Source organism: Podarcis gaigeae (genome assembly GCF_964106915.1).
Source record: "Podarcis gaigeae genome assembly, chromosome: 8".
Classification (NCBI taxonomy): domain Eukaryota; kingdom Metazoa; phylum Chordata; class Lepidosauria; order Squamata; family Lacertidae; genus Podarcis; species Podarcis gaigeae.
This window is the reverse complement of record NC_139684.1, coordinates 7,395,177-7,420,209: the sequence shown is the minus strand read 5'-3', so window position 1 is coordinate 7,420,209 and position 25,033 is coordinate 7,395,177. Positions and strand designations below refer to the sequence as shown.

The 25,033-nt window shown below is 48.8% G+C and overlaps 1 protein-coding gene across 2 annotated transcripts; it reads right to left on the bottom strand.

Moving 5' to 3' along the window:
- Positions 1 to 2,048: 2,048 nt before the first annotated feature.
- On the bottom strand, positions 2,049 to 25,033 carry CCDC63 (coiled-coil domain containing 63). 2 transcript variants are annotated; one of them, XM_083753290.1, is made up of 12 exons: positions 23,681 to 25,033; positions 22,757 to 23,330; positions 21,268 to 21,434; positions 19,844 to 20,033; positions 18,836 to 18,955; positions 16,601 to 16,782; positions 15,764 to 15,945; positions 12,856 to 13,073; positions 9,483 to 9,557; positions 7,721 to 7,913; positions 4,787 to 4,984; positions 2,049 to 2,373 (listed from the first exon to the last, which is right to left on the bottom strand). In XM_083753290.1, the coding sequence occupies exons 2-12, from the start codon at positions 22,793 to 22,795 to the stop codon at positions 2,234 to 2,236; spliced, it is 1,704 nt and encodes a 567-aa protein (XP_083609416.1). In that variant the 5' UTR covers positions 22,796 to 23,330; positions 23,681 to 25,033; the 3' UTR covers positions 2,049 to 2,233. The 2 variants fall into 2 exon arrangements, with proteins under 2 accessions (XP_083609416.1, XP_083609415.1); XM_083753289.1 differs by having other exon boundaries at positions 22,757 to 22,871; positions 24,780 to 25,024.

The following is a 25,033-nucleotide window of genomic DNA, read 5'->3' as shown; positions in this document are numbered from 1 at the left end:
TTGCAAATGCCACCAAAATAATGCTCATGCGACTTAGTTCTTCCATTGCGATCCAGTATACCTGAAGGAGTGTCTCCACCCCCATCATTCTGCCCAGACACTGAGGTCCAGCTCCGAGGGCCTTCTGGCAGCTCCCTCACTGCGAGAAGCAAAGCTACAGGGAACCAGGCAGAGGGCCTTCTCGGTAGTGGCGCCCGCCCTGTGGAACGCCCTCCCACCATATGTCAAAGAGAAAAACAACTACCTGACATTCAGAAGACAAATTAAGGCATCCCTGTTCAGGGAAGTTTTTAATGTGTGAAATTTTAGTGTATTTTTTGTCTCTGTGGAAGCTGCCCAGAGTGGCTGGGGAAACCCAGCCAGATGGGTGGGGTACAAATAATAAATTATTATTATTATTATTATAAATAAGAAATGGGTAGCGATGTGGTTTATGGGAGGAGCTCAGATTGATAGAGTTGAGGCAGGAAGTGGGGATGGAGTCAGGCAGGAAGTAGAGACAGGAGACCTGTGTTCCTCTAGATGTGGTTTGACTACCACTCCCATCATGCCTGACCATTCACCCCATTGGCCTGAACTGTTGGGAGTTGGGGTCCACCAACAGTTGGAGGGCCACAGGTTCCCTGTCTCTGCCTAAGGTACATTTCCTGAAATATACTCATACTCGGAATCGAGAGTGGATTTCATGCTCTTTATTCAGCTCATACTAGTGAGGAATGGAAATTCCCCCAGAATGTCTGCTTTATATACATTATTTACAGAATGGGACCCATGTGATTGGTTAATTCCGGGATTCTCCTGTAGGCCAATCAGGTTGCAGATTCACTTCCACCTGGAGTTGGATGGGTGGCTCCTGCGGACCAATCAGACTGCTGCATTCTGGATCCTATTGTTCTAGGACCAATCAGGCTGCTGCATTCTGGATCCTATTGTTCTAGGACCAATCAGACTGCTGCATTCTGAATGCTATTGTTCTAGGACCAATCAGGCTGCTGCATTCTGGATCCTATTGTTCTAGGACCAATCAGACTGCTGCATTCTGAATGCTATTGTTCTAGGACCAATCAGGCTGCTGCATTCTGAATGCTATTGTTCTAGGACCAATCAGGCTGCTGCATTCTGGATCCTATTGTTCTAGGACCAATCAGACTGCTGCATTTTGGATCCTATCTAACTCAGTACATAACATTTCCCCTCTGAGTGCTGCCAGGATCTTCCCATTGGCTAGCCCAGCCCCATCCTGATCCTCCTAGCTTCACTAATGTCATTGGAAGAAACAAAGAGATGCTCGGATAGATCCCTGGGTTTTCCCTGGCTAATGGACCCAGCCAAAGCCAAGCATTGAAAAGAAAAAAGAAAAATCAATATGCCTTACAGGCGCATCAAGGTCAAGGTGGACAGCTCTATTCACGTATTTCTAGAGGGGAAAACTCCCCCTCCCCTCCAGGGGCTGAGTTCACTCAAATGTGCGGCAGCACATCTCTCTCAAAGCAAACTTTGTGTAAAGGATTTTTTTTAAAGCTTTAAAGAAATATGTGGGTACATGTATGGTTCTGCTCCTATGCTGCAAACAGGAGCAGACAGATGCCCACCACCATATTCAGCCAGTAGATGGAGAGAAATATTTGATAGTAAAAGTAAAGGTAAAGGACCCCTGACCATTAGGTCCAGTCGTGGCCGACTCTGGGGTTGCGGTGCTCATCTCGCTTTATTGGCCGAGGGAGCCGGCGTACAGCTTCCGGGTCATGTGGCCAGCATGACTAAGCCACTTCTGGTGAACCAGAGCAGCGCAGGGAAACACTGTTTACCTTCCCGCCGGAGCGGTACCTATTTATCTACTTGCACTTTGACGTGCTTTCAAACTGCTTGGTTGGCAGGAGCTGGGACCGAGCAACAGGAGCTTACCCTGTCATGGGGATTCAAACCACTGACCTTCTGATAAGCAAGCCCTAGGCTCTGTGGTTTAACCCACAGCGCCACCCACGTCCCAATAGTAAAAATAAAACATTGCAAAGGTTAGAACATTGCAGACTGTAGAAATGCAAAAGTCAAATTGTGTCCTTTATTAATAACCTTTTATGTTTACAAAAGAGAGCCCATTTTGGTACTCCATCCCATTTTGTATTTTTAAAAATATAAATATATATATATACACACACAGAGAGACATACATAGTCTATGACTGGGCTGAGAATCCCTTGGCTTCCTGGCCGGGCTGCCTGCCTGCCTCCTCTTAGGGTATGGTGGAATACTTCTTTTTTTCTCGGCTGGCCTCCATTCTCTCCACCGAGGTTTTAATCGATTTCATCTTCTCCCTCTCCAGGTTCTCCAGGATCATGGCCCGCAGGGTGCTGTGGTCCAGAGGACCCTCCACTGTTGGGAAATTTAAGGGGTTGCAGCTTAGAGGTGGAATCCGCAACATTAGCCTTGGTTTTTAATCACAGCTTGCAACAAAACAGAATTTGAGCCTGGCCACCTGCTCCTCCTTACCCTCCGCCCAGGATCAAGCGTGCTTGACCAGTAAGACCCCCTCGTCCCCTTGCTCAGCTTGTCATAAACTTGGGTCTTCCTTGGAAAAGATCAGAAAATGATCTGCTGGTTGGCCAACCTCTCACTAGCATTTCAGTTCCCCCTCTGCTAAACATGACTGGTGGCAGTGGAGGCCAGCTGGCAGCAGGAGATGCGCTGGTGTTCAGAAGCATCATGGAGACTATCCCTTCCTCACCAGACTCTGGAAGGCTTCTGGAAGGCTGTGGAATGCCACACGAGCCTCCCAGAGAGCCAGTGTGGTGTAGTGGTTGAGAGCAGTGGACTTGTAATCTGGGGAACCGGGTTCGCGTCTCCGCTCCTCCACATGCAGCTGCTGGGTGACCTTGGGCCAGTCACACTTCTCTGAAGTCTCTCAGCCCCACTCACCTCACAGAGTGTTTGTTGTGGGGGAGGAAGGGAAAGGAGAATGTTAGCCGCTTTGAGACTCCTGAAGGGGAGTGAAAGGCGGGATATCAAATCCAAACTCTTCTTCTTCTTCTTCCCAGAGCCCAGTAAACAAAATGGAGGGCTTGGAAACTCTTTCAGTAATGGGAAACCCCCGCAAAGAAAGAGCTTTTTAAGCTCCTTGCTCACAGGGTTCTGGGACGGTCACGTGAGATCTTGGATGGCCCCTTCCCACTGTCCATTCTCCCCTACCCAGTTCTGCATTTGTTTGCTTGGTTGCGCTGGCCGATGATCCCCAGTGGGCTAGGGATGAAGGTGAAAGCTGTTTCCTAGTTCTGCTGGCTCTCTTAGTGGCCTTTGATACCATCAACCATAACATACTTCTGGACCATCTAGAGGAGCTGGGAGCTGGAAGTGGTTCCACTCCTTCCTCCTGGGCCATGTCCAGAAAGTGGTGATGGAGGATGAGTGTTCAGAACCCTGGGCCCTCACTTGTGGGGTGTCTCAGGGTTCCGTCCTCTCCCCCATGCTTTTTAACATCTATATGAAGCCACTGGGAGAGATCATCAGGAGGGTTAGGCTGGATGTTCATCAGTATGCGGATGATACCCAGCTCTACCTCTCTTTCAAATCAGAATCAGTGAAGGTGGTGAAGGCCCTGTGTGAGTGTCTGGAGGCAGTTGGAAGATGGATGGTGGCTAACAGATTGAGGTTGAATCCGGACAAGACAGAAGTACTGTTTTGGGGGGACAGGAGGAGGGAGAGTGTGGAGGACTCCCTGGTCCTGAATAGGGCAACTGTGCCCCTGAAGGACCAGGTGCACAGCCTGGGAGTCATTTTGGACTCACAGCTGTCCATGGAAGTGCAGGTTAATTCTGTATCCAGGGCAGCTGTTTACCAGCTCCATCTGGTACGCAGGCTAAGACTCTACCTGCCCACAGACTGTCTCGCCAGAGTGGTGCATGCTCTAGTTATCTCCTGCTTGGACTACTGCAATGTGCTCTATGTCGGGCTACCTTTGATGGTGACCCAGAAACTGCAACTAATCCAGAATGCGGCAGCGAGACTGATGACTGGGAGCGGCCCCCGAGACCATATAAGCCGGTCCTGAAAGACCTACATTGGCTCCCAGTACATTTTCCAAGCACAATTCAAAGTGTTGGTGCTGACCTTTAAAGCGCTAAACGGCCTCAGCCCAATATACCTGAAGGAGCGTCTCCACCCCCATTGTTCAGCCCAAACACCGAGATCCAGCTCTGAGGGCCTTCCGGCAGTTCCCTCCCTGAGAGAAGCGAGGTTACAGGGAACCAGGCAGAGGGCCTTCTCGGTGGTGGCACCTGCCCTGTGGAACGCCCTCCCATCAGATGTCAAAGAGATAAACAACTATCTGACTTTTAGAAGACATCTGAAGGATGCCCTGTTTAGGGAATTTTTTAATGTTTGATTCTATTTTTAATATTCTGTTGGGAGCCACTCAGAGTGGCTGGATAAACCCAGCCAGACAGGTGGGGTATAAATAAAAAAATTATTGTTATTGTTATTTGTGTCCCCCCCCCCCCCTGCAGAGCTGCAATTGTGCAAGTAAATCACATGTAAGCTGCAGGCAGAGTCGTAGCTATGGGGGACCTAGCCAGGTTTTTTGCCCCGGGTGAAGCCTCCAGAGGGCTGCCGGCCTCTGTGTGTGTGTGTGTGTGTACACAAATGTGTGGGGTGGTTTGGTACCAAACTGGGTCTTTGACCCAGGTGAAATAGAGCCTCGTTTCACCCCTGGCTGCAGGCCTGCTGCATATATTGAGAGCATCTAGAAACATTTTGTCTCACTGTCCTCTGCATCAGAGCCACAGTTACTTACAGGGCTCCAGCGTCTCTGCGAAGGGATCAACGCTGAGAGAAGGTGGTGCAATCTTAATGGTCTCCAGTTTCTTCAGGAAGGCGGAGCCGCCCAAAAAGGGGTTCAGCATGGGGACCGAATCCAGCTCCCCCTCCAGCTCCTTGTAACGCAGGAAAGATTCGATCAGCAAGAGGTCGTTGCTTTTCTTCTCCACGATGCCTGCAGGAAGGAGACAAGTGGTGTACTTCAGGAGCGGCGCCGTATTGGCTGGAGGTCACTAGGGGTCAAAGACCCCTTGCTGTTTCTGTGGGAATGTTCAGAGTGGCAGGAGAGGATATATTGTTTATTAATATCCTTCCTAACTTGCGCTAGCAAGTTCCTTTATGTAGCAGAGTTACATTCCCCCTTTTCAGATGCACAGCAGATAACTGGTTGCAGGCTTGTGTGAGCCTCTCACTATTATACAATTCAACCTGTCTCAGATTAAATTGTACGTTCCTGGTAAGTTCCCTTGAATCCCTCTTAAAAGAATAAAGACACAGCAATCTTATTTTAAGTCAACAAAAGAAGTTTACTCACATCAGTTCACAGTTGGATCCCTGAAGGCAGACTTAGTTACCAATATGTACATGTGGATCTACCCCATATGGGGGAATAATCCCAGTGCTTCTGCTAGCTGAAAGCTAGCAGAGCAGTCCTAGCTAAAAGCTGGTCAAAATAAGAAGGAAGTCAAAAAGAGAGAGGTGTGCTGCGTGACTCGTCCTTTTGTCACCTGGACAGGTTAGGTCACACCCACCTTCTATCACATGCAAAAGGAAGGATGCTCCAGCCAGGAGGAACAGGAAGTTTTGACTGGCTGGACCAAACATTCCCTCGCATGTTTTCTCTAGCATTACAAGGAATGTTGTACTTGACTGTCTCTCATGGATCACATCCCACAGTTTCCACAGTCGCCAGTGTCCTGGAGCTACAGAATCTGCATGCAAGGGGGTCTTTTTAACCACTGTCTTTCCCAAAGCTAAGCATGTAGGAGCACTGAAAATCACAAGTTGCTTCAAGAGAATGGCATGCAGTCTCTGTGTTGTACAATGGGACTTCACAGTAAACACAGCTTAAGTTGCCCACGAATCATTTGCCTGCGCCTGTGCACAGGGAAAAGTAGATCAAGCTGAAAGGCAACACAAGTAGATCTGCATTGCTTCTTGCAATTGCTTCTTGCAATGCACCCACTATTATGATTGTACCGTATTGGCCTGAATATAAGCCGCACCCGAATACAAGCAGCACCTTTAAAATTGATGGGCGGGGGGGAGAAAAAATACCCAAATATAAGTCGCTCCCTTCCTCGCTGCTCCTGGCTGCATACCATAAGGTCGCAAATATAAGCCACACTTTAACTTTTCGCAGTCGGAATTTGGGGAAAAAGTGAGGCCAATGTGGCAATTGTAAGATTACTTAACACGCATTGCATGCACATGAAAGCTCATACCAATAACTAACTTAGTTGGTCTCTAAGGTGCTACTTTTATTTATTTTATTTTGTTTCGACTACAGCAGACCAACACGGCTACCTACCTGTAACGCATTTAACTTAACACACATTTAACTTGTGCCATTCTAACCATACATGGTTGAAGGCTGCTTGAAGGGCTGAAATCCCACAAATTAAATGCAAGCAAGGCAGAGAGCTTAAACGCTCTTTTTGGGATGGGTTTCCTGGTCCATAAAAACCTTTCAAGCTCTCCACCTTTCTTGGGACGCAAGGTCCTCTCCAAGCACCAGGTCTGGGATATTCCCAACAGCCCTGCAAGATCTTGCAAGAGCATCCTGGGCCCTCCAGAAACAGAATGCAAAGAGCTCCTTGCTCCCCCAGCAAGCCAGAGAGCTTCAAGCATCTTGCTAGACTAAAACTCCCATTATTTCTAGCAACCAACCCTGCTGCCTGCTGAAGCTACTGGGCAATGGATTCCAGCAATGTGGGTTGTTCTTGCCCAATGGAGATTTGCAGGGATATGGCCATAGCTCAGTGGCAGAGTGCCTCCCTTGCAGGCAGACAGTCCCAGGTTCAAATCCTAGTGGCATCTCCAGGGAAAGCTCCTGTGCCTGCAACTCTGCAGAGGTGTTGCCAGCCCCGTGATGCTTTTTGGTGTCTGGTGTGCATCTGGGTCCATTGCAGAAGCAACCCAAGAGATGGGCCTGGTCTAGGGCCCCGTCTGGATATGGTCTGGATATAGTCTAAATATGGTCTGAAGCTCAACATCAAAAAAACTAAGATCATGGCCACTGGGCCCATCACTTCCTGGCAAATAGAAGGGGAAGAAATGGAGGCAGTGAGAGATTTTACTTTCTTGGGCTCCATGATCACAGCAGATGGTGACAGCAGTCACGAAATTAGAAGACGCCTGCTTCTTGGGAGAATGACAAATGACAAATCTAGACAGCATCTTAAAAAGCAGAGACATCACTTTCCCAACAAAGGTCTGTATAGTTAAAGCTATGGTTTTCCCAGTAGTGATGTATGGAAGTGAGAGCTGGACCATAAAGAAGACTGATCGCCAAAGAATTGATGCTTTTGAATTCTGGTGCTGGAGGAGACTCTTGAGAGTCCCATGGACTGCAAGAAGATCAAACCTCTCCATTCTGAAGGAAATCAGCCCTGAGTCTCACTGGAAGGACAGATCCTGAAGCTGAGGCTCCAGTACTTTGGCCACCTCATGAGAAGAGAAGACTCCCTGGAAAAGACCCTGATGTTGGGAAAGATGGAGGGCACAAGGAGAAGGGGACAACAGAGGACGAGATGGTGGGACAGTGTTCTCGAAGCTACCAGCATGAGTTTGACCAAACTGCAGGAGGCAGTGGAAGACAGGAGTGCCTGGCGTACTCTGGTCCAGGGGGTCACGAAGAGTTGGACACGACTAAACAACAGCACAACAACAACAGGGCCCCGTCACTCACTGAAATACTGCATCAGGTTCTGATCTGTGATCTCCCCCGTCTCGCCCAGGTGCTCCCTGATCTTGGTGGCATCGCAGCCAGTTTCCTTGAACAGGAAGTCCACCGCCTGCTTCAGCTGGTCCAGGATCTTGCTGTTCTCTTTCAGCTTGTACTCGTACAGGTTGGCATCTTCCGTGGTCTTCTGCAGCTTTTCCTGCGGGCCAAAGGAGAGGTGAAATATACTCGGAGACGAGAGTGGATTTCATGCTCTTTATTCAGCTCATAGTGGTGAGGAAGAATGGAAATTCCCCCAGAATGTCTGCTTTATATACCGTACATTATTTACACAATGGGCCCCACGTGATTGGCTAATTCCGGGATTCACCTATAGGCCAATCAGGTTGCGGATTCACTTCCACCTGGAGCTGGATTGGGTGGCTCCTGTGGACCAATCAGACTGCTGCATTCTGGACCCTATTGTTCCAGGACCAATCAGACTGCTGCCTTTTAGATCCTATTCAACTCAGTACATAACATCAGGGCTATTGGGATACTGCCGGAGAGACAGGGGCATTAGGCAAGGCCCCAGTTGGCTCCAGCCAATGGCCGGCAGCTGGAGGATCACGAGTCTCCCTTGGAACAGCATGAATCAGCGACACGAGCCTCAGATACGTTTAGAGACCCGTGCACGCTCAATCAGCAGAGTGTGTAAATCTTCTCACAGCAGAATAGGCGGACAGAGCCATGTGTAAGCAGTATATTGCAGCATTTTATTCAGCAGCAGGAACAAAGGAAAAAACATGTCTGCTTCCCTTCGTGTCCAGCAAAACAGCAGCAATACAAATGCTATATACAAACGGAGGTTCCTAGACTGTGCTGGAAGTAAACAGGCATGTGACACACAACAGTCATGCCTGTTCCCTTTTAAGGTTGAGCTCCCGTTGTTCGGTCCCTGCTCCTGCCAACCAGCAGTTTGAAAGCACGTCAAGTGCAAGTAGATAAATAGGTACCATTCCGGTGGGAAGGTAAACAGTGTTTCCATGCGCTGCTCTGGTTCTCCAGAAGCGGCTTAGTCATGCTGGCCACATGACCCAGAAGCTGTCTGCGGACAAACGCCAGCTCCCTCGGCCTATAGAGCAAGATGAACGCGCAACCCCAGAGTTGTCTGTGACTGGACCTAACGGTCAGGGGTAAAGGTGAAGGGACCCCTGACCACTAGGTCCAGTCGTGGCCAATTCTGGGGTTGCGGTGCTCATCTCACTTTATTGGCTGAGGGAGCCGGCGTACAGCTTCCGGGTCATGTGGCCAGCATAACTAACCCGCTTCTGGCGAACCAGAGCAGCGCATGGAAATGCCATTTACCTTCCTGCCGGAGCGGTACCTATTTATCTACTTGCACCTTGACATGCTTTCGAACTGCTAGGTTGGCAGGAGCTGGGACCCAGCAACGGGAGCTCACCCCGTCGTGGGGATTCGAACTGCCGACCTTCTGATCAGCAAGTCCTAGGTTCTGTGGTTTAACCCACAGCGCCACCCGCGCCCCAGGCCCCCAAGAGAGTGGGGCCCTAAGCTATAGCTTGTTTAGCTTATATGTAAATCTGGCACTGATTGCACTGACAGCAGCTCTCAACCCCTCCCGGGAGATGCCACTGGGCATTGAACCCGGGACACGCTGACACGCTGCCTTTGAGCTATGGGACTTGAAAGTCCCAAACATTGCAGCCTTTCCCCACAGCGACGGGACCCCCCAGGTCAGCCCCCCATGTAGATGTGCCCCATTTACCTCCACTTCTTTCATGTTGCTGTGAATGATGTCTTCCGCCTTCTTGTGCTCGGATTTCAGCTTGCTGATTTCATTCTACAGAACACACAAGGGCACAAAGGGGCTCAGGCAGAGAGTCCAGAACCTTTCCCCCCAAAAAATTGTGAGGGCCATATTTTCTCATTGGTAAGTTTCCGGGGGCCCACATGCAGCTGGTGGGCGGGGCCAGGGGCAAAAGTGGGTGGAGCAACATACGTAGCTCCTCCCTTTATCCTATGGGTGTCGCTCCAACCGCGCTAGATTTCCAGAAGTAGGGTGGAATCTAGGCACATATTTTAAAAATTGTGAAAGTACTTTTTTTAAAGAAACTTTTTGAAAAATATATTGAATTTGCCACAGCTCATCATCACCATCTAGTGTCGCATTTGTATAATGCACCTTACAACACACGTTTTATTTGCAGCTGTATAGCTGAGTCCTCGATCTCACTTCGTCTGAAAGATCACATAAAATGTGAAAACTAATAGGTAAAGAAAAGTTGGAATTATGTGCCACCTGAGTGCAATACTAGTCTTGAAAGAAGAAACCGTCTGTCGCCAATAGATATCCACTTATGCACGCAGGGGCCCCAAAGAGTTGGTGCCCCCTGCCTAGGTTGTATAATTATTAAGGACTGTAGGTCCATTAATTTCCATGGCTATTAATGCTAATATAGCATAGCTGATGATTAATCAGAGTAAAATATTTTACTCCTTTGCATGCTTATAGTTTTTATTTATTTGTTTTATTTCTCCCTTTCATCCTTTGCATGAATATGTATAAGCAAATGGAAATAACAAGATAAAATATTTTAATGGATGGATTAATCAGAGAATTCTGTTCTTGTTCCTGTAGCTGTCAATGTTGCAGCCTCTTTTTAAAGAAGGAATCTGGTATGCATTCCAGGATTCGTGGGTGGGTGTTGGTGAATGCATTTTGAGAGCGTACATCATGTGGTTTGGTCCAGCTTCCAACCAAAAGAGTAGGTGGTGGTGGTAGAGGGGTTTACCGTATTTTTCGCTCTATAAGACGCACCAGACCACAAGACGCACCTAGTTTCTGGAGGAGGAAAACAAGAAACAAAATATTCTGAATCTCAGAAGCCAGAACAGCAGGAGGGATCGCTGCGCAGTGAAAGCAGCAATCCCTCTTGCTGTTCTGGCTTCTGGGATAGCTGCGCAGCCTGCATTCGCTCCATAAGACGCACACACATTTCCCCTTACTTTTTAGGAGGGAAAAAGTGAGTCTTATAGAGCAAAAAATACGGTAACTAGCAATCTCCCAACATATTAGCCATCTTGTAGTCCCTTCATTGGCTACATGGTGGCAGCAATGAGACAATTTTAACTACCGAAATGTTTCTCTCTCACACTTACTTACTTACTTACTTACTTACTTACTTACTTATTTATTATTGCAATTGATTTGATAATCACCTCCCAAGCCACCATCTCAAGGCAATTTACACATAAAATAGTTAAAAACACACAAAAAAATTATGTTTAAAACAGTGTTTCCCAAATTTAGGTCTCCAGCTGTTTTTAAGACTACAACTCCCATCATCCCTGACCTGCTTCCTAGGGATGATAGGAGTTGTAGTCTGAAAACAGCTGGCGACCCAAGTCTGGGAAACACTGGCTTGAAGCAAAACAACAACCCTAACAGGTAGAGACTTGTAGACCCTCTTATCTAGCTGGGAAATCCAGTTGGAACAAAAATGTCCTTGACTGCTTCCTGGGAAGTACAGTGGATGCTCAGGTTGCGAACGTGATCCATGCGGGAGACACGTTCGCAACCCGCCGCACTGCGTCTGCACAAGTGCAGGTTGCGATTTGGCGTTTCCGCGCATGCGCAATGTGCAATCTAGCGCTTCTGCGCTTGCGCAACCGCCAAAACCCGGAAGTAACTTCCGGGTTTCGGCGCATCCGAAAAAAACCAACCTGAAGCTTCTGAAACCCGAGGCATGACTGTACAAGGATGGTGACTGTGAGTGGCCGCCGGGACCACATAACACCGGTCCTGAGAGATCTGCATTGGCTCCCAGTATGTTTCCGAGCACAATTCAAAGTGTTGGTGCTGACCTTGAAAGCCCTAAACGGCCTCGGTCCTGTATACCTGAAGGAGCGTCTTCACCCCCATCATTCAGCCCGGACACTGAGGTCCAGCTCCGAGGGCCTTCTGGCAGTTCCCTCATTGCGAGAAGTGAGGTTACAGGGAACCAGGCAGAGGGCCTTCTCGGTAGTGGCACCCGCCCTGTGGAACGCCCTCCCACCAGATGTGAAGGAAATAAGCGGCTATCTTCTTTTTAAAAGACATCTGAAGGCAGCCCTGTTTAGGGAAGTTTTTAACATTTAATGCTGTATTGTTTTTAACAAACTCAGCCAGATGGGCGGGGTATAAATAATAAATTATTATTATTATTATTATTATTATTATTATTATTATTAAGCAACCTGGTTCTGAGCTGCGCAGGGCCTTAGATGGCAGTACCAGCACCTTGACTGTGGCCTGGTAGCAAACTGGCAGTCAGTGCCAGATCCCCCATGCAATGTGTTGCATGCTGGTGGGCGTTTGACTGCCATGTTCTGTGCCAGCTGTAGCCTCCATACCAAACCAAGGGGATTGCAGCACTGTGTGGTTACCAGGGCATGGACAGCTGTGGCCAAGCTATTTCCATCCAGGAGTCACCAGGAGCGCTGGCTCCCGGTGGAGTATAGGATCAGGTTTAAGGTGCTGGTTTTAACCTTTAAAGCCCTATACGGGTTAGGACCTTCTTACCTACGGGACCGCCTGTCCTGGTATTTCCCACAGAGGAACTTACGGTCTTCAAACAAAAACATCCTGAAGGTCCCAGGCCACAGAGAGGTTAGGCTGGCCTCAACTAGAGCCAGGGCTTTTTCGGCTGTGGCTCCAACCTGGTGGAACACTCTGTCACAAGAGACTAGGGCCCTGCGGGACCTGACATCTTTCCGCAGGGCCTGCAAGACAGAGCTGTTCCACCAGGCCTTTGGCCAGGGCACAGCCTGACTCCCTCCTTTGGCTATCTTCACAGAACTTCACAGCCTAATGGTTGCCATCAATTTGAGTTGAATTAATTTTAGAATGAAATGATTTTAGAATGTTGTACTATTTTATTGTTGTTAGCCGCCCTGAGCCCGGCTTCGGCTGGGGAGGGCAGGATATTAATAATAATAATAATAATAATAATAATAATAATAATAATAATAATAATAATAATATTACACAGCCCACTTGCTGCAGGATCAGCAGCCCAGAGCCCAGCCTGGGGAGCCAGGGCCAGAAGACCAGGGACAAGTGAAGGGCGTAGGAAGGGGGGGGAGGGCAGAGAGGAGACCTGGATGTCTTCGATCCTCTTCTGCAGCCTCTCCATGTCATTGTTCAGTTCGGTGACGTAGCTGAAGTAGGCAAAGTTCTTCTCCTCCTTCTCAATGAAATCCTCCACCAGCAGGTCAATGTCCCCGTTTTCCGTCAGCTTCAGCAGTCGCATGTAGGCAACCTCGTAACTCTCAAAGCTCTCCCCCTTGGTCTTGGCTCGCTTCTTGGCCTTGAGAGCTGGAAGGGATTCAAGGGGGAGGGTTCATAAAATTGTCTCTTGCCACCTCAGTCTCCGAGGGGTGCAAGACTCCAGGGGGTTCCAGGCACTTACCCAGGGTTCTGTCAGGAGTTCCCAGGTTGATAACACAGTAAGTGTAGATAATTAAAAAGGAGGATTGATTGCCAAGACAAACAGATAACTCTGGACAGCTCTAACAAAGCCTCCGGCATCATTACTCAAGTGGACCCTTCTGAAGATTGCTTCCGGGAGCTACAGAAGATATTGAACTTACGACTCTCACGTCTCTTGTTTTGCTTCCTGTCTAGCAGCCCTCCCATTCACCGACTCTTTGGACTGAGTGGATCAGCTCCACCCTCTCCCTGAGAGGCTGGCTCTGAATCTATTCTCTCCTATATGTGCTTCCTGCGTGCTCTGGCTGTGTTCTAGCCTGCTCTCAGCTACTACCTTATCAGCTCACCCATCAAGGGCTGCCGGCTCTCCTCTGCCGAACATCTAAGTCTCCCTGTTCCTGGCTGCTTTCTGCAGTTGGCTGCTAACCTTCACTGGGAGCTGGGTCATTCCTGGCAGGTTCGTGTTTCCTTGCAGAATGTCGGACAGCAGAGACTATGGTTTATTTACACGTATATACAACCTGAGCCTAAGATAGAGGAGTTCATAGCATTAACACCCCAAGAAGGTCTTGCTTCTCCCATAGCCACAGCCCTGGATTTAAACAGAAATCAAGCATGGCTCTCACTCTCTGGCTTCTAACTTTTCTGGCTCAGATCACACACACTCTTTGTCTTGGTCTTTCTCACCACCAGCCAGGTGAAGGAGGGGACCCACCCATTTGCCCTGTGGCACAAAGCTACTTCCTTCGTTATACAAAGGACCATACTTAGGTGGTTCTTGTGCCCTTTGCCTGGGTAACTCAACAGCGGAATCCTCCATTTGATTTTTGACCCTTGTTGGATCCGGGACCCCAAGAAGCGCAGGAGACTTGGGCATCAAGCCGGTTAACTCGCTCCCACTGACTCACAACACTCATGAAAAAACATCACTGCAGGATCACATTCACCCAGTGCTATACCAGCTGCACTGGCTCCTGGTGGAGTACAGGATCAGGTTTAAGGTCCTGGTTTTAACTTTTAAAGCCTTATATGGCCTAGGACCCTTGTACCTACGGGACCGCCTCTCCTGGTATGTCCCACAGAGGACCTTACGGTCTTCAAACAAAAACATCTTGAAGGTTCCGGGCCACAGTGAGGTTAGGCTGGCCTCAACCAGAGCCAGGGCTTTTTCGGGTGTGGCTCCGATCTGGTGGAACGCTCTGTCATATCACAAGAGACTAGGGCCCTGCGGGACTTGACATCTTTCCGCAGGGCCTGCAAGACAGAGCTGTTCCACCAGGCCTTTGGCCAAGGCACAGTCTGACCCCCCTCCTTTGGTAATCCTCACAGAACTCTAGCCCAATGGTTGCCATCAATTTGATTTGAACTGATTTTATAATGAATTGATTTTAGAATGCTGTATTATTTTACTGTTGTTGGCCGCTCTGAGCCCAGCTTCGGCTGGGGAGGGCGGGATATACCATATTTTTTGCTCTATGACTCACTTTTTCCCTCCTAAAAAGTAAAGGGAAATGTGTGTGCGTCTTATGGAGCGAATGCAGGCTGCACAGCTATCCCAGAAGCCAGAACAGCAAGAGGGATTGCTGCTTTCACTGTGCAGTGATCCCTCTTGCTGTTCTGGCTTCTGAGATTCAGAATATTTTTTTTCTTGTTTTCCTCCTCCAAAAACTAGGTGTATCTTGAGGTCTGGTGTGTCTTATAGAGCGAAAAATACGGTAAATAATTTATTATTATTATTATTATTATTATTATTATTATTATTATTATTATCATCATCAATTGCTCAACCCACTAAAAGGCAGCAATTAAAGAGCTGAAATTTAAAGTCATGGAAGCTGTGGTGTCAAGCAACCAAACAGGCCGGGATATGAGCCAGTTTCATGACTGCACTGTGACTGAATACCACCCACAGGATCCGTCCTCTCGCTTTCAGCAGCAAGTGTGTTCTGCTTCACACATTCAGGGGCCCAAAGGCTGAGCAACTGGCTAAAATGTACAAAGCAGACCCTAACAGCAGAAACTTCAAAATCTATTCTCAATATATTTATCTGCAAGGAGGGAGGAAATGGGGAAAACCTTCCCTTTGTCTTTTTGCTTACAAATCTTGTCTGAAGGACGTATTTGTGTAAGGTGAGCCCATGACCTGGATTCAGGAACTAAAAGTATTAACCATCACAAAAGAATGGCCAGGCTGCCCAGGTAAAGCGATCAGTGACCATTAACAGGTATCCTGGCAAACAGGATTTCTGTTGTAGACCGCCTCCTTCTGTGATGTATATATGATGTTTTTTGGGGTGGTCTTGAGCTACAGGGTGGGCAATTTCAAAAGTCTTTAGAACGGCTTGCACACCGTTGTCCTGGGTTCCTCCTCCCTCCTGCATGTAGTAAGTGAGGACCCTGTGGCAACAAATCAATAAAGATCAGGCTTACTAGCTGCTTTGCTTCTCAATATTCTCTGGTTGGCCTCTGTTATTTTCTCCTACCAATAGGGAACCTACGTAAGGACTCCATATGGGCTCTTGGATACCCCATAAAGGGAAAAAGGGCAGATTTTTGTTTACAACAACGCATAGTACCTTCTTCCTTTTTGGCCTGCTCCTCAAATTCTGAGCGGTCAACCAACTTGATGAGCATGAAAGCCTTCAGCTTGGTCTCGTGGTTGTAGATCCGCTCCAGCTCCCGAAACTCAATGTTGAACTGTGCAATGTCCTTGCAGCGCCGCTCCTTCATCGCAGAGATCCTGGCAAGGGCCTCCACCCTAGAAGCGGGCAGAAGTGGTGGTGACGGGGAAATCATAGAATCACAAAGGTGTCCCCAAAGCTCATCTAGTCCAACCCCCTGCAATGCAGGAAAACGCATGTTCATAAATAGGAAAGGAACACAGGGATGCTGCTTTAAACAGTCACACCACTAACCCATCTGGTTCAGTGTTGTCTACATTGACTAGTTTTTGAATTATGGTGCTGGAGGAGACTCTTGAGAGTCCCATGGACTGCAAGAAGATCAAACCTCTCCATTCTGAAGGAAATCAGCCCTGAGTGGTCACTGGAAGGACAGATCCTGAAGCTGAGGCTCCAAGACTTTGGCCACCTCATGAGAAGAGAAGACTCCCTGGAAAAGACCCTGATGTTGGGAAAGATGGAGGGCACAAGGAGAAGGGGACGACAGAGGACGAGATGGTGGGACAGTGTTCTCGAAGCTACCAGCATGAGTTTGACCAAACTGCGGGAGGCAGTGGAAGACAGGAGGGCCTGGCGTGCTCTGGTCCATGGGGTCACAAAGAGGCGGACACGACTAAACGACTAAACAACAATAACGACTGGTAGCATCTCTACAGGGTTTCAGGTGGGGGGCGGGGCGGATCCCAGGATTTGAACCTGGCAGGATTTGAACCTGGGACCGGCTGCTGTCACCTTTGCTCATAGGCTTGCGTTGATTGCTCAATAGACAAGTCCATCGTCTTCCTCTGCTGCTCTAGCTGTTTGTGAAGCCGGGAGTAGATGTTATCGAAGACAGACTTCCGGCACTGGAGGTTCTCTATCTCCTCGCGGAGTTTGGCATTGGTGATCAAGATGGTGTCAAAATAAACCGTCACCTGGAAAGAGCAAAATGAGGAAGGGGTTGAATCCAGAAATACTGTTTTGGGGGGACAGGGGGTGGGTGGGTGTGGAGGACTCCCTGGTCCTGAATGGGGTAACTGTGCCCCTGAAGGACCAGGCGCGCAGCCTGGGAGTCATTCTGGACTCACAGCTGTCCATGGAGGTGCAGGTCAATTCTGTGTCCAGGACAGCTGTTTACCAGCTCCATCTGGTACGCAGGCTAAGACTCTACCTGCCCGCAGACTGTCTCGCCAGAGTGGTGCATGCTCTGGTTATCTCTCGCTTGGACTACTGCAATGCTCTCTATGTGGGGCTACCTTTGAAGGTGACCCGGAAACTACAACTAATCCAGAATGCGGGAGCTAGACTGGTGACTGGGAGCGGCCGCCGAGACCATGTAACACCGGTCTTGAAAGACCTACACTGACTCCCAGTATGTTTCCGAGCACAATTCAAAGTGTTGGTGCTGACCTTTAAAGCCCTACCTGAAGGAGCGTCTCCACCTCCATCGTTCTGCCTGGACGCTGAAGTCCAGCTCCGAGGGCCTTCTGGCAGTTCCCTCGCTGCAAGAAGCCAAGTTACAGGGAACCAGGCAGAGGGCCTTATCGGTAGTGGCACCCGCCCTGCGGAACGCCCTCCCACCAGATGTCAAAGAGAAAAATAACTACCAGACTTTTAGAAGACATCTGAAGGCATCACTATTCAGGGAAGCTTTTAATGTTTAATAGGTTATTGTATTTTAGTGTTTTGTTGGAAGCCGCCCAGAGTTTGGGAAACCCAGTCAGATGGGCGGGGTATAAATAAAAAATTATTATTATTATTATTACTGTCCCAAACTGCAAAACCTTCTTCCTGCAAAGATTTGCTGAACCACCCCGGCATAAGTCTGTGCCGTCTAGAGTAATAGTCATGATTTTAGATTGGGTGTTGTTTTTTAATACGTTTACTTTGGCTGGAATTCGAGGGCACATCCCAGGAAGATGTGGAGCAGAGGTAGCGAGAATTGTGACCTGCAGAGAGGGAATGTGGCTTGGGGGGAGACATGAGGGCCAGAGAGGACGTTGGAGGGCCACATTTGGCCCCTGAGTATGAGGTCCCCCATCCCTCCCACCCGGTTTTTCTCTCCAATCTCAGCATCCTGTGCCACTGAGATCTTCTGGGGATATTGTACAACATTTTCTCCTCCTTGGGATTCCCCCCCTTAAAAATAAATAAATGGGTCCTTCTACAAAACGTGAGCCAGGGCTGGGGCATGAGCCTGAAGGGTCCTCACCTGCGCTGGGTCCTCAGGTGCAGGCATCAGCTGAGTCTGCTCTGGCTCCTGAGGTGATGGAGGACCCATTGCCTGCAGGTGCTCCACTCTCAGCCCCGTCAGAGGAAGCTGAGGTTGCCTCTGGGTCCGGTAACCCTCCAGCCTCTCCTGAGCTGCAGAGGCTCAGGGAAGAGAGGCGGAGGGAACTAAGTTCCCGCAGGAGGAGTGTTCGCCTCCAGGCCAGGAGAGGCGAGTCACCAGAGGATTGGGGCCGCCCTATTCCTCAGGGCAGATAAAAGCTGGCCAGCCCCAGTCCCAACTTGCGGGAGCAACATTGTTGGTTGCTAGTTCCTGTCTGAACCCTGTCCTGCTTTCCTGCCTGAGCTCCTGACTTGCCCTGGCTCCCTGCTTGCAAGCCTGTTCCTGACTTCACCCAACTCCCTGCCCTGCACCCAGTTTCAGTTACTACAGCCTCCACGGTGCACCTTTGACCACAGACCGGACTTGGACCTTGCCTCTCGGGTAACCCACTGGACCAACACAGTGTGTGTGTGTGTGTGTGTGTGTGTGTGTGTGTGTGTGTGTGTGTTGCAGGATGCTCCCCTGAAGCTTGGGAGCAGAATATAAACAGTTCCCTCTGCTTTTAACTGGGTTTATAATGTTGGTTTTTCGCAGGGGGTGAGATTATTTCATTGCCACCTGCACAAGGAGGCAGACTCTGGTTCTCAGCAGAGGCAGAAGGTGTGGGACTCAGGAGGGGGGTCTGGACCGGCGGAGGCGGAGGGGCCACAGCTCACATGATTGAGTCGGTTGTCCAAGAGCTGAATCTGCTTCTGCAACCACCTGCCATCATACTCCTGCCTCATTTTGATGACAAGCATTTTCTGTTTCTTAATCTTGTTCTCCAGTTCTGTTATCTGAAACAAAAGAGATCCATGAAGACCTATATATGAATAGCTGGGGCACCAGTTTACCCACGAGGTCGCTTCACCCCATAGACACCCACTTTTTGGTGCCTCCCCCCCCCCATCATTTCTGTTTAGACAAGTCTATACAGACACGTCAAATGTTGCTGCTGCTGTTCCGATCTGTTTTTATTTTTTCCAAAAAAAATTCCACAATTATGTATAATAAATATAACATAGAAAAAAGAAAAGAAAACACACAAAAGAAAACACAATACAGTACTAAACAAGAAAAACAAAAAATGATGGAAATTTAAACACATATCCCTTAAAAACCCAATTTCTCTTACATTGCTAATTGACTTCCTCAGATCCCTCCCTTCTGAATTTCATTCTATCTGCATGTAACAGCTCTCCAATATCATTCTTAATCTAAAATAATTTCCAACTATTAACTATCTTATTCTCTTTTCTTACTGTTCTAAATCCAACTTAAGGTAAAGGTAAAGGGGCCCCTGACCATTAGGTCCAGTCGTGACCGACTCTGGCTCTGTAAACTGCTTCTGGCATGTCAAAGTGCAAGTAGATAAATAGGTACAGCTCCGGCGGGAAGGTAAACGGCGTTTCTGTGCGCTGCTCTGGTTCGCCAGAAGCGGCTTAGTCATGCTGGCCACATGACCCGGAAGCTGTACGCCGGCTCCCTCGGCCAGTAAAGTGAGATGAGCGCCGCAACCCCAGAGTCGGCCACGACTGGACCTAATGGTCAGGGGTCCCTTTACCTTTATAATACTATGACTCTAGGCTTTCTGCTTGCAGCAAACTAGAAAGCCAAAAATACAAGCCAATTTCAGGGTGTGCGCACCAGACCTCACACCCCTCCCGACATTTCCCACCATGCACCTTGTCATCCAGTTCCGAGATCAAGGCCTTGGTGGCTCTGATGAGGGCGTCGTACTCATCCTTGGTCTGCAAAAGGAATTTAAGCTCCATGCAGTTGCGGTCGTCGATGAAAAGGTTCCGAGGCGACTTGGTGAGGCTCAGAAGTAAATTGATCTCGTCGTGCTCTTGTTTCAAGGCGTGGATTTGCCTCCTGCGGCAAAGGACGGAAAGAGGTTAAGAGTGTGCATCCTCACATCAAACACTGCACAGATGCACCAACAGAGGCTCACAACTGAGCCATGCGTTTGGTAATACTTCTCCGCACAACGGGATGCATGTGCAAGGGGGGTGGAGTTAACCTACATGGCTTTAAAAGGAGATGGGGTGGATCCATAAACAGTGGCAGCCAATGGCCATCAGGAACGAAAGCAGAGCCTCCATGTACAGGAACAGTGCACCTCAAATACTGGACGCTGGAACCAATCCATAGTGGGAGGCTATCGTCTTAATGCCAGTGGGTATCTGAAAGAGGGGGTCTGGTCCGGAAAAGGGGTCTGGGGCTTTTGATGTTGATCTAAGTCAACATGGCAATATGTACCACAGACCTTCCTTCAGCCCCAAACAGAATGGGTGCAGAATGGTGGTTAAGGAATGTGCACTATGGGGAAGAAGGAGGCGAGTTCCCAAGGAGTTGTTGGGAAAATGAGCCGCCACTATGCTGAGATTGCTTTTTCTTTAGGATTTGTGTTAAATGTCTTCTTAATGTTTCCATAGTGGGACGCTGGTGGCGCTGTGGGTTAAACCACAGAGCCTAGGACTTGCTGATCAGAAGGTTAGCGGTTTGAATCCTCGCGATGGGGTGAGCTCCCGTTGCTCAGTCCCTGTTCCTGCCAACCTAGCAGTTCAAAAGCACGTCAAAGTGCAAGTAGATAAATAGGTACCACTCCAGCGGGAAGCTAAACGGCGCTTCCGTGTGCTGCTCTAAGCGGCTTAGTCACATGACCCAGAAGCTGTACGCCGGCTCCCTCGGCCAATAAAGCGAGATGAGCGCCGCAACCCCAGAGTCAGTCACGACAGGACCAAATGGTCAGGGGTCCCTTTACCTTTACCTTTTGTTTCCGTAGTTTTTCTATAGGAGAGATTTTTTTTTTTTGTCAATAGTGCATCTGCAGCGGTCATTAAAGCTTCTGGCAGAAACCGTGATGTAATTCCATGTCCTTCGTCAGATGGGAGCCAGGACAGGTGGGGGTCAGGGCAAAAAACCCCCACGGATTTGGCACCTTTGCCTTTGAAAAGCAAGGGCTATACTCCTGGGGATAGTTCCGAGGGCCAAATAGGGAGACCCGGGGGCCACATTTGGCCCCTGTGCCTGAGCTTCCCCACCTCTGGTCCCTGTGGCCGTCCCTTCATATGTCCACCTCCTCGCAAAACTCTGCCCCACTTACTCCTGCTGGAACAACTGCCGTTGAGTCTTGATCCCAAAAGACTTCCTATTCTCCACCATGATCCGAAACTGTTGCTGCAGCTTCCTCAGCTCAATCTCAGCCATCATCTCTTTCTCCTTCTCAGTGTAGTCAGAGTTCTCGCTCCTGGAGCGGGATTGTTTCCGGCGCTGCGGATCAGGGCAGATCAGGAGGGAAGGGGAAAAGAGGGGGGAGTGGGGTCTGTTTAAGCTCAAAAGGCTCAAACCTCCCTGTCCATGGAGGCACAGGTCAATTCTGTGTCCATGGCAGCTGTTTATCAGCTCCATCTGGTACGCAGGCTGAGACCCTACCTGCCCACAGACTGTCTCGCCAGAGTGGTGCATGCTCTAGTTATCTCCCGCTTGGACTACTGCAATGCGCTCTACGTGGGGCTACCTTTGAAGGTGACCCGGAAACTACAACTAATCCAGAATGTGGCAGCTAGACCGGTGACTGGGAGTGGTCACCGGGACCATATAACACTCGACTTGAAAGACCTACACTGGCTCCCAGTTTCCGAGCACAATTCAAAGTGTTGGTGCTGACCTTTAAAGCCCTGAACGGCCTCGGTCCAGTATATCTGAAGGAGCGTCTCCTCCCCCATCGTTCTGCCCGGACACTGAGGTCCAGCGCCGAGGGCCTTCTGGCGGTTGCCTCCCTGCGAGAAGCAAGGTTGCAGGGAACCAGGCAGAGGGCCTTCTCGGTAGTGGCACCCACCCTGTGGAACGCCCTCCCACCAGATGTCAAAGAGAAAAATAACTACCAAACTTTTAGAAGTCATCTGAAGGCAGTCCTGTTCAGGGAAGCTTTTAATGTTTAATAGGTTATTGTATTTTAGTGTTTTGCTGGAAGCCGCCCAGAGTGGCTGGGGAAACCCAGCCAGATGGGTGGAATATAAATAATAAATGATGATGATGATGATTCCTATATATCTCCCACCAACAAAAGCCATTTGATGGGGCTGAAGCATAGCAGGTGCCCTGCCCTATTGGGAATCCCACAAGCGTCCGGCTCCCCGGCCCCAGCTTCCAAAATCCCAGCAGAGAAAGAAAGCATCTTCCCATTTGGGCAGTTTTAAAACATCAGCAGCAACAGTGGAGAACCATCCTTTCTGCTGTCAGAGAGGGAAACCAGCTGACATCCTTTGGAAGAGAGTTTCAGAGCTCTGGGGCTACGACAAAAAAGGCCCTGCATCCCAAGGCAACCAATCCATTTAAGAGTTGGAACCTGAAGTTGCCTGATCTGAAATTGTGTGTCAGGCGTGTAACCACAGCCCAGACCAGCAATTATGAGTAAAAACAAAACGAAACCCACATGTGGAAACGGCCTCAGTGAAAGAGGAAAAAAACCACTGGTACCAATGTCATCTTTTCAATATAGTGTAAGATGTTGGTGACAACCTGGGCCCATCAATAAATGTGCCGTGTAATTAAACACAAGATGTCTTCAAGAGTCATTCCAGAGCAGTTACCAGGGTAGTTCCAGTCGCCATTTTAGTCAATGCCTTCATTCTCTCTCCTGTTGATGTCAGTCGCCTCCGTCAAGCAAAGCGAAGGTAATATGTTTCTTGAAGGAAGACCCGTGCCCTGAAAAGAACAGCAAATGTACATTCGGAAGCGAGATCCCACCAGCAATTGCTCCATCGTACTGGCAAATTTGGTCCTCGCCCCCTTTCCTCTGCTTCCCTTAAGGCGAAATCACCCCAGATGGCTCTCTGAGCTTAACGGGAGAACATTAGCCTGATGGCATCACAGAGCCTGTTCTCCTTCTATAATGAGGGGGTGCAACAGATGGCTCAGCTTTGTCCAACCCATTCAGGACTTGGGTTTCCATAGAAATGACAAGAGAGCACGTACTGGTGGGGGCACAAACCTTCTTGAAATTTCTGTGGAAACGGACCCATTCCAAGCGGGTCAGTCTAGACATTTCGTTAGGTCTTGGCATGAAGGAGTTGCAAGGTTGACTAACGTTTGCCAAGCCCAGAATTTGGGAGCAGGTGAGGGCAGGGCGGGGTGTGTGTGTCATTTAGTCTATTTACACCTGAACTCGGGTGGCATTGTGGGTTAAGCCACAGAGCCTAGGACTTGCCGATCAGAAGGTTGGCGGTTCGAATCCCCGCGATGGGGTGAGCTCCCGTTGCTCGGTCCCTGCTCCTGCCCACCTAGCAGTTCGAAAGCACGTCAAAGTGCAAGTAGATAAATAGGTACCACTCCGGCAGGAAGGTAAACGGCATTTCCGTGCGCTGCTCTGGTTCACCAGAAGCGGCTTAGTCATGCTGGCCACATGACCCAGAAGCTGTACACCGGCTCCCTTGGCCAATAAAGCGAGATGAGCGCCACAACCCCAGAGTTGGCCACGACTGGACCTAATGGTCAGGGGTCCCTTTACCCTTTACCTTTACATCAGGTACTGCCCACACACTTCCAAGCACTGTTGGAGTCTCATGCCAGTGTGGTGCAGTGGTTAGAGTGTTGGGCTAGGACCTGGGAGAAACCAGGGTTCAAATGAAGCTCACTTGATGATCAGGGTGAGGGGGTCAGTTCCTGCCTCTCAGCCTAACCTAGGATGTGGGGATTAAATGAGGAGGGTGAGGAGAATGGCAGATGAAGTGGATTTATTATGCTGAAAAGCGCTAAAATGACTGGAAGAACCAGAAATCGGGAAAACCAAAATTTTAATTAGGAATGGGGGAAATTTCTAATTTATTCTAAAAACCATTGTAAACAGCTAAAATCCACCTGGGCCTAGTGGGCGAGGCCCAGACTCACCAGCCCTAACGAAGAGGTTTAATATGCTGTAAACCGCTTTGAGATTTTTATTAAAAATGCAAAGCGGTATAGAAATAAATAAATAATTGTTAGTAGGGTTGGAATAACATTTGTAGTTTAATGGTGAATTTTGGACATAAAGGAGATGTAAAAGATTTGGATTATCATAAAAGATGCAGGGGGATATGATTAACAATAGGAGGAGGGAAATCCAGCAGAGAGATATGCGATTATAAAATTTAATCTGAAAAATCAAACAAATAAATTTGTTGTTTTTTAAAATAAAACAAATAAATTTATTTTTTAATAAAACAAATAAATTTGTTTTTTTAATAGAAAAAATGAGGAGGGGCAGAACCATGTGTGCCACCCTGAGCTCCTGGAAGAAAAAAGTGGGATATACAGCAAATGCAATACCTGTAAATTAATAATAATAATAATAATAATAATAATAAATGCGTCTCCCATTTCAATTGCACTGACCCCTTGGATCCACCCTCCCGCCTGCTTATTTTGCAGCATAGAAACTGTAAACTTCTGGGGGCAGGGACCTTAGTTAGGATGCTTTTGAAAGAACCGTGAATATCAATCACATAAATAGGGGGGAAATTAGGAGAGGCTTGATGGAGAAAGAGGGCTCAGATGTGATTGACAACAATTATTTGAACAAGCCACAGGGAGAGAAGGAAGGGGAATAACGGAGCCTGGGCTAAGTAGAAGCCTCACTTTCCTCCGGGCAGCAGCCGCAGCGCTGCCTCCCTTCTTCTGCGGGACAGGATCTCGCAAGCGTCTTCTTCTTCGAACCGCCGCGCAACTTGCGCGACGGCGGACTCCTCTACCTTCCTTTCAGAGAGGCCGGCCAACGAAAGGCAAAATGCTGATCTTCCAAAGGGCAGAAAATGAGAGCAGCGTCCCCTGCTTTCGCCCGCCTCCCCCTCCGCTTGCAGCAGAAGCGCCTCGCTTACTAGAACGCGCCCCGC

What these genes read in the sequence shown, in the direction of transcription:
- CCDC63 (XM_083753290.1), bottom strand. Translation starts at nt 22,795, where the DNA reads ATGAAGGCATTGACTAAAATGGCGACTGGAACTACCCTG. An exon ending in TGGACAACCGACTCAATCAT is followed by an intron (nt 16,783 to 18,835) that starts GTGAGCTGTGGC and finishes TGCTCTTTCCAG; the next exon opens with GTGACGGTTTATTTTGACAC. An exon ending in GCAGGCCAAAAAGGAAGAAG is followed by an intron (nt 13,074 to 15,763) that starts GTACTATGCGTT and finishes AATCCCTTCCAG; the next exon opens with CTCTCAAGGCCAAGAAGCGA.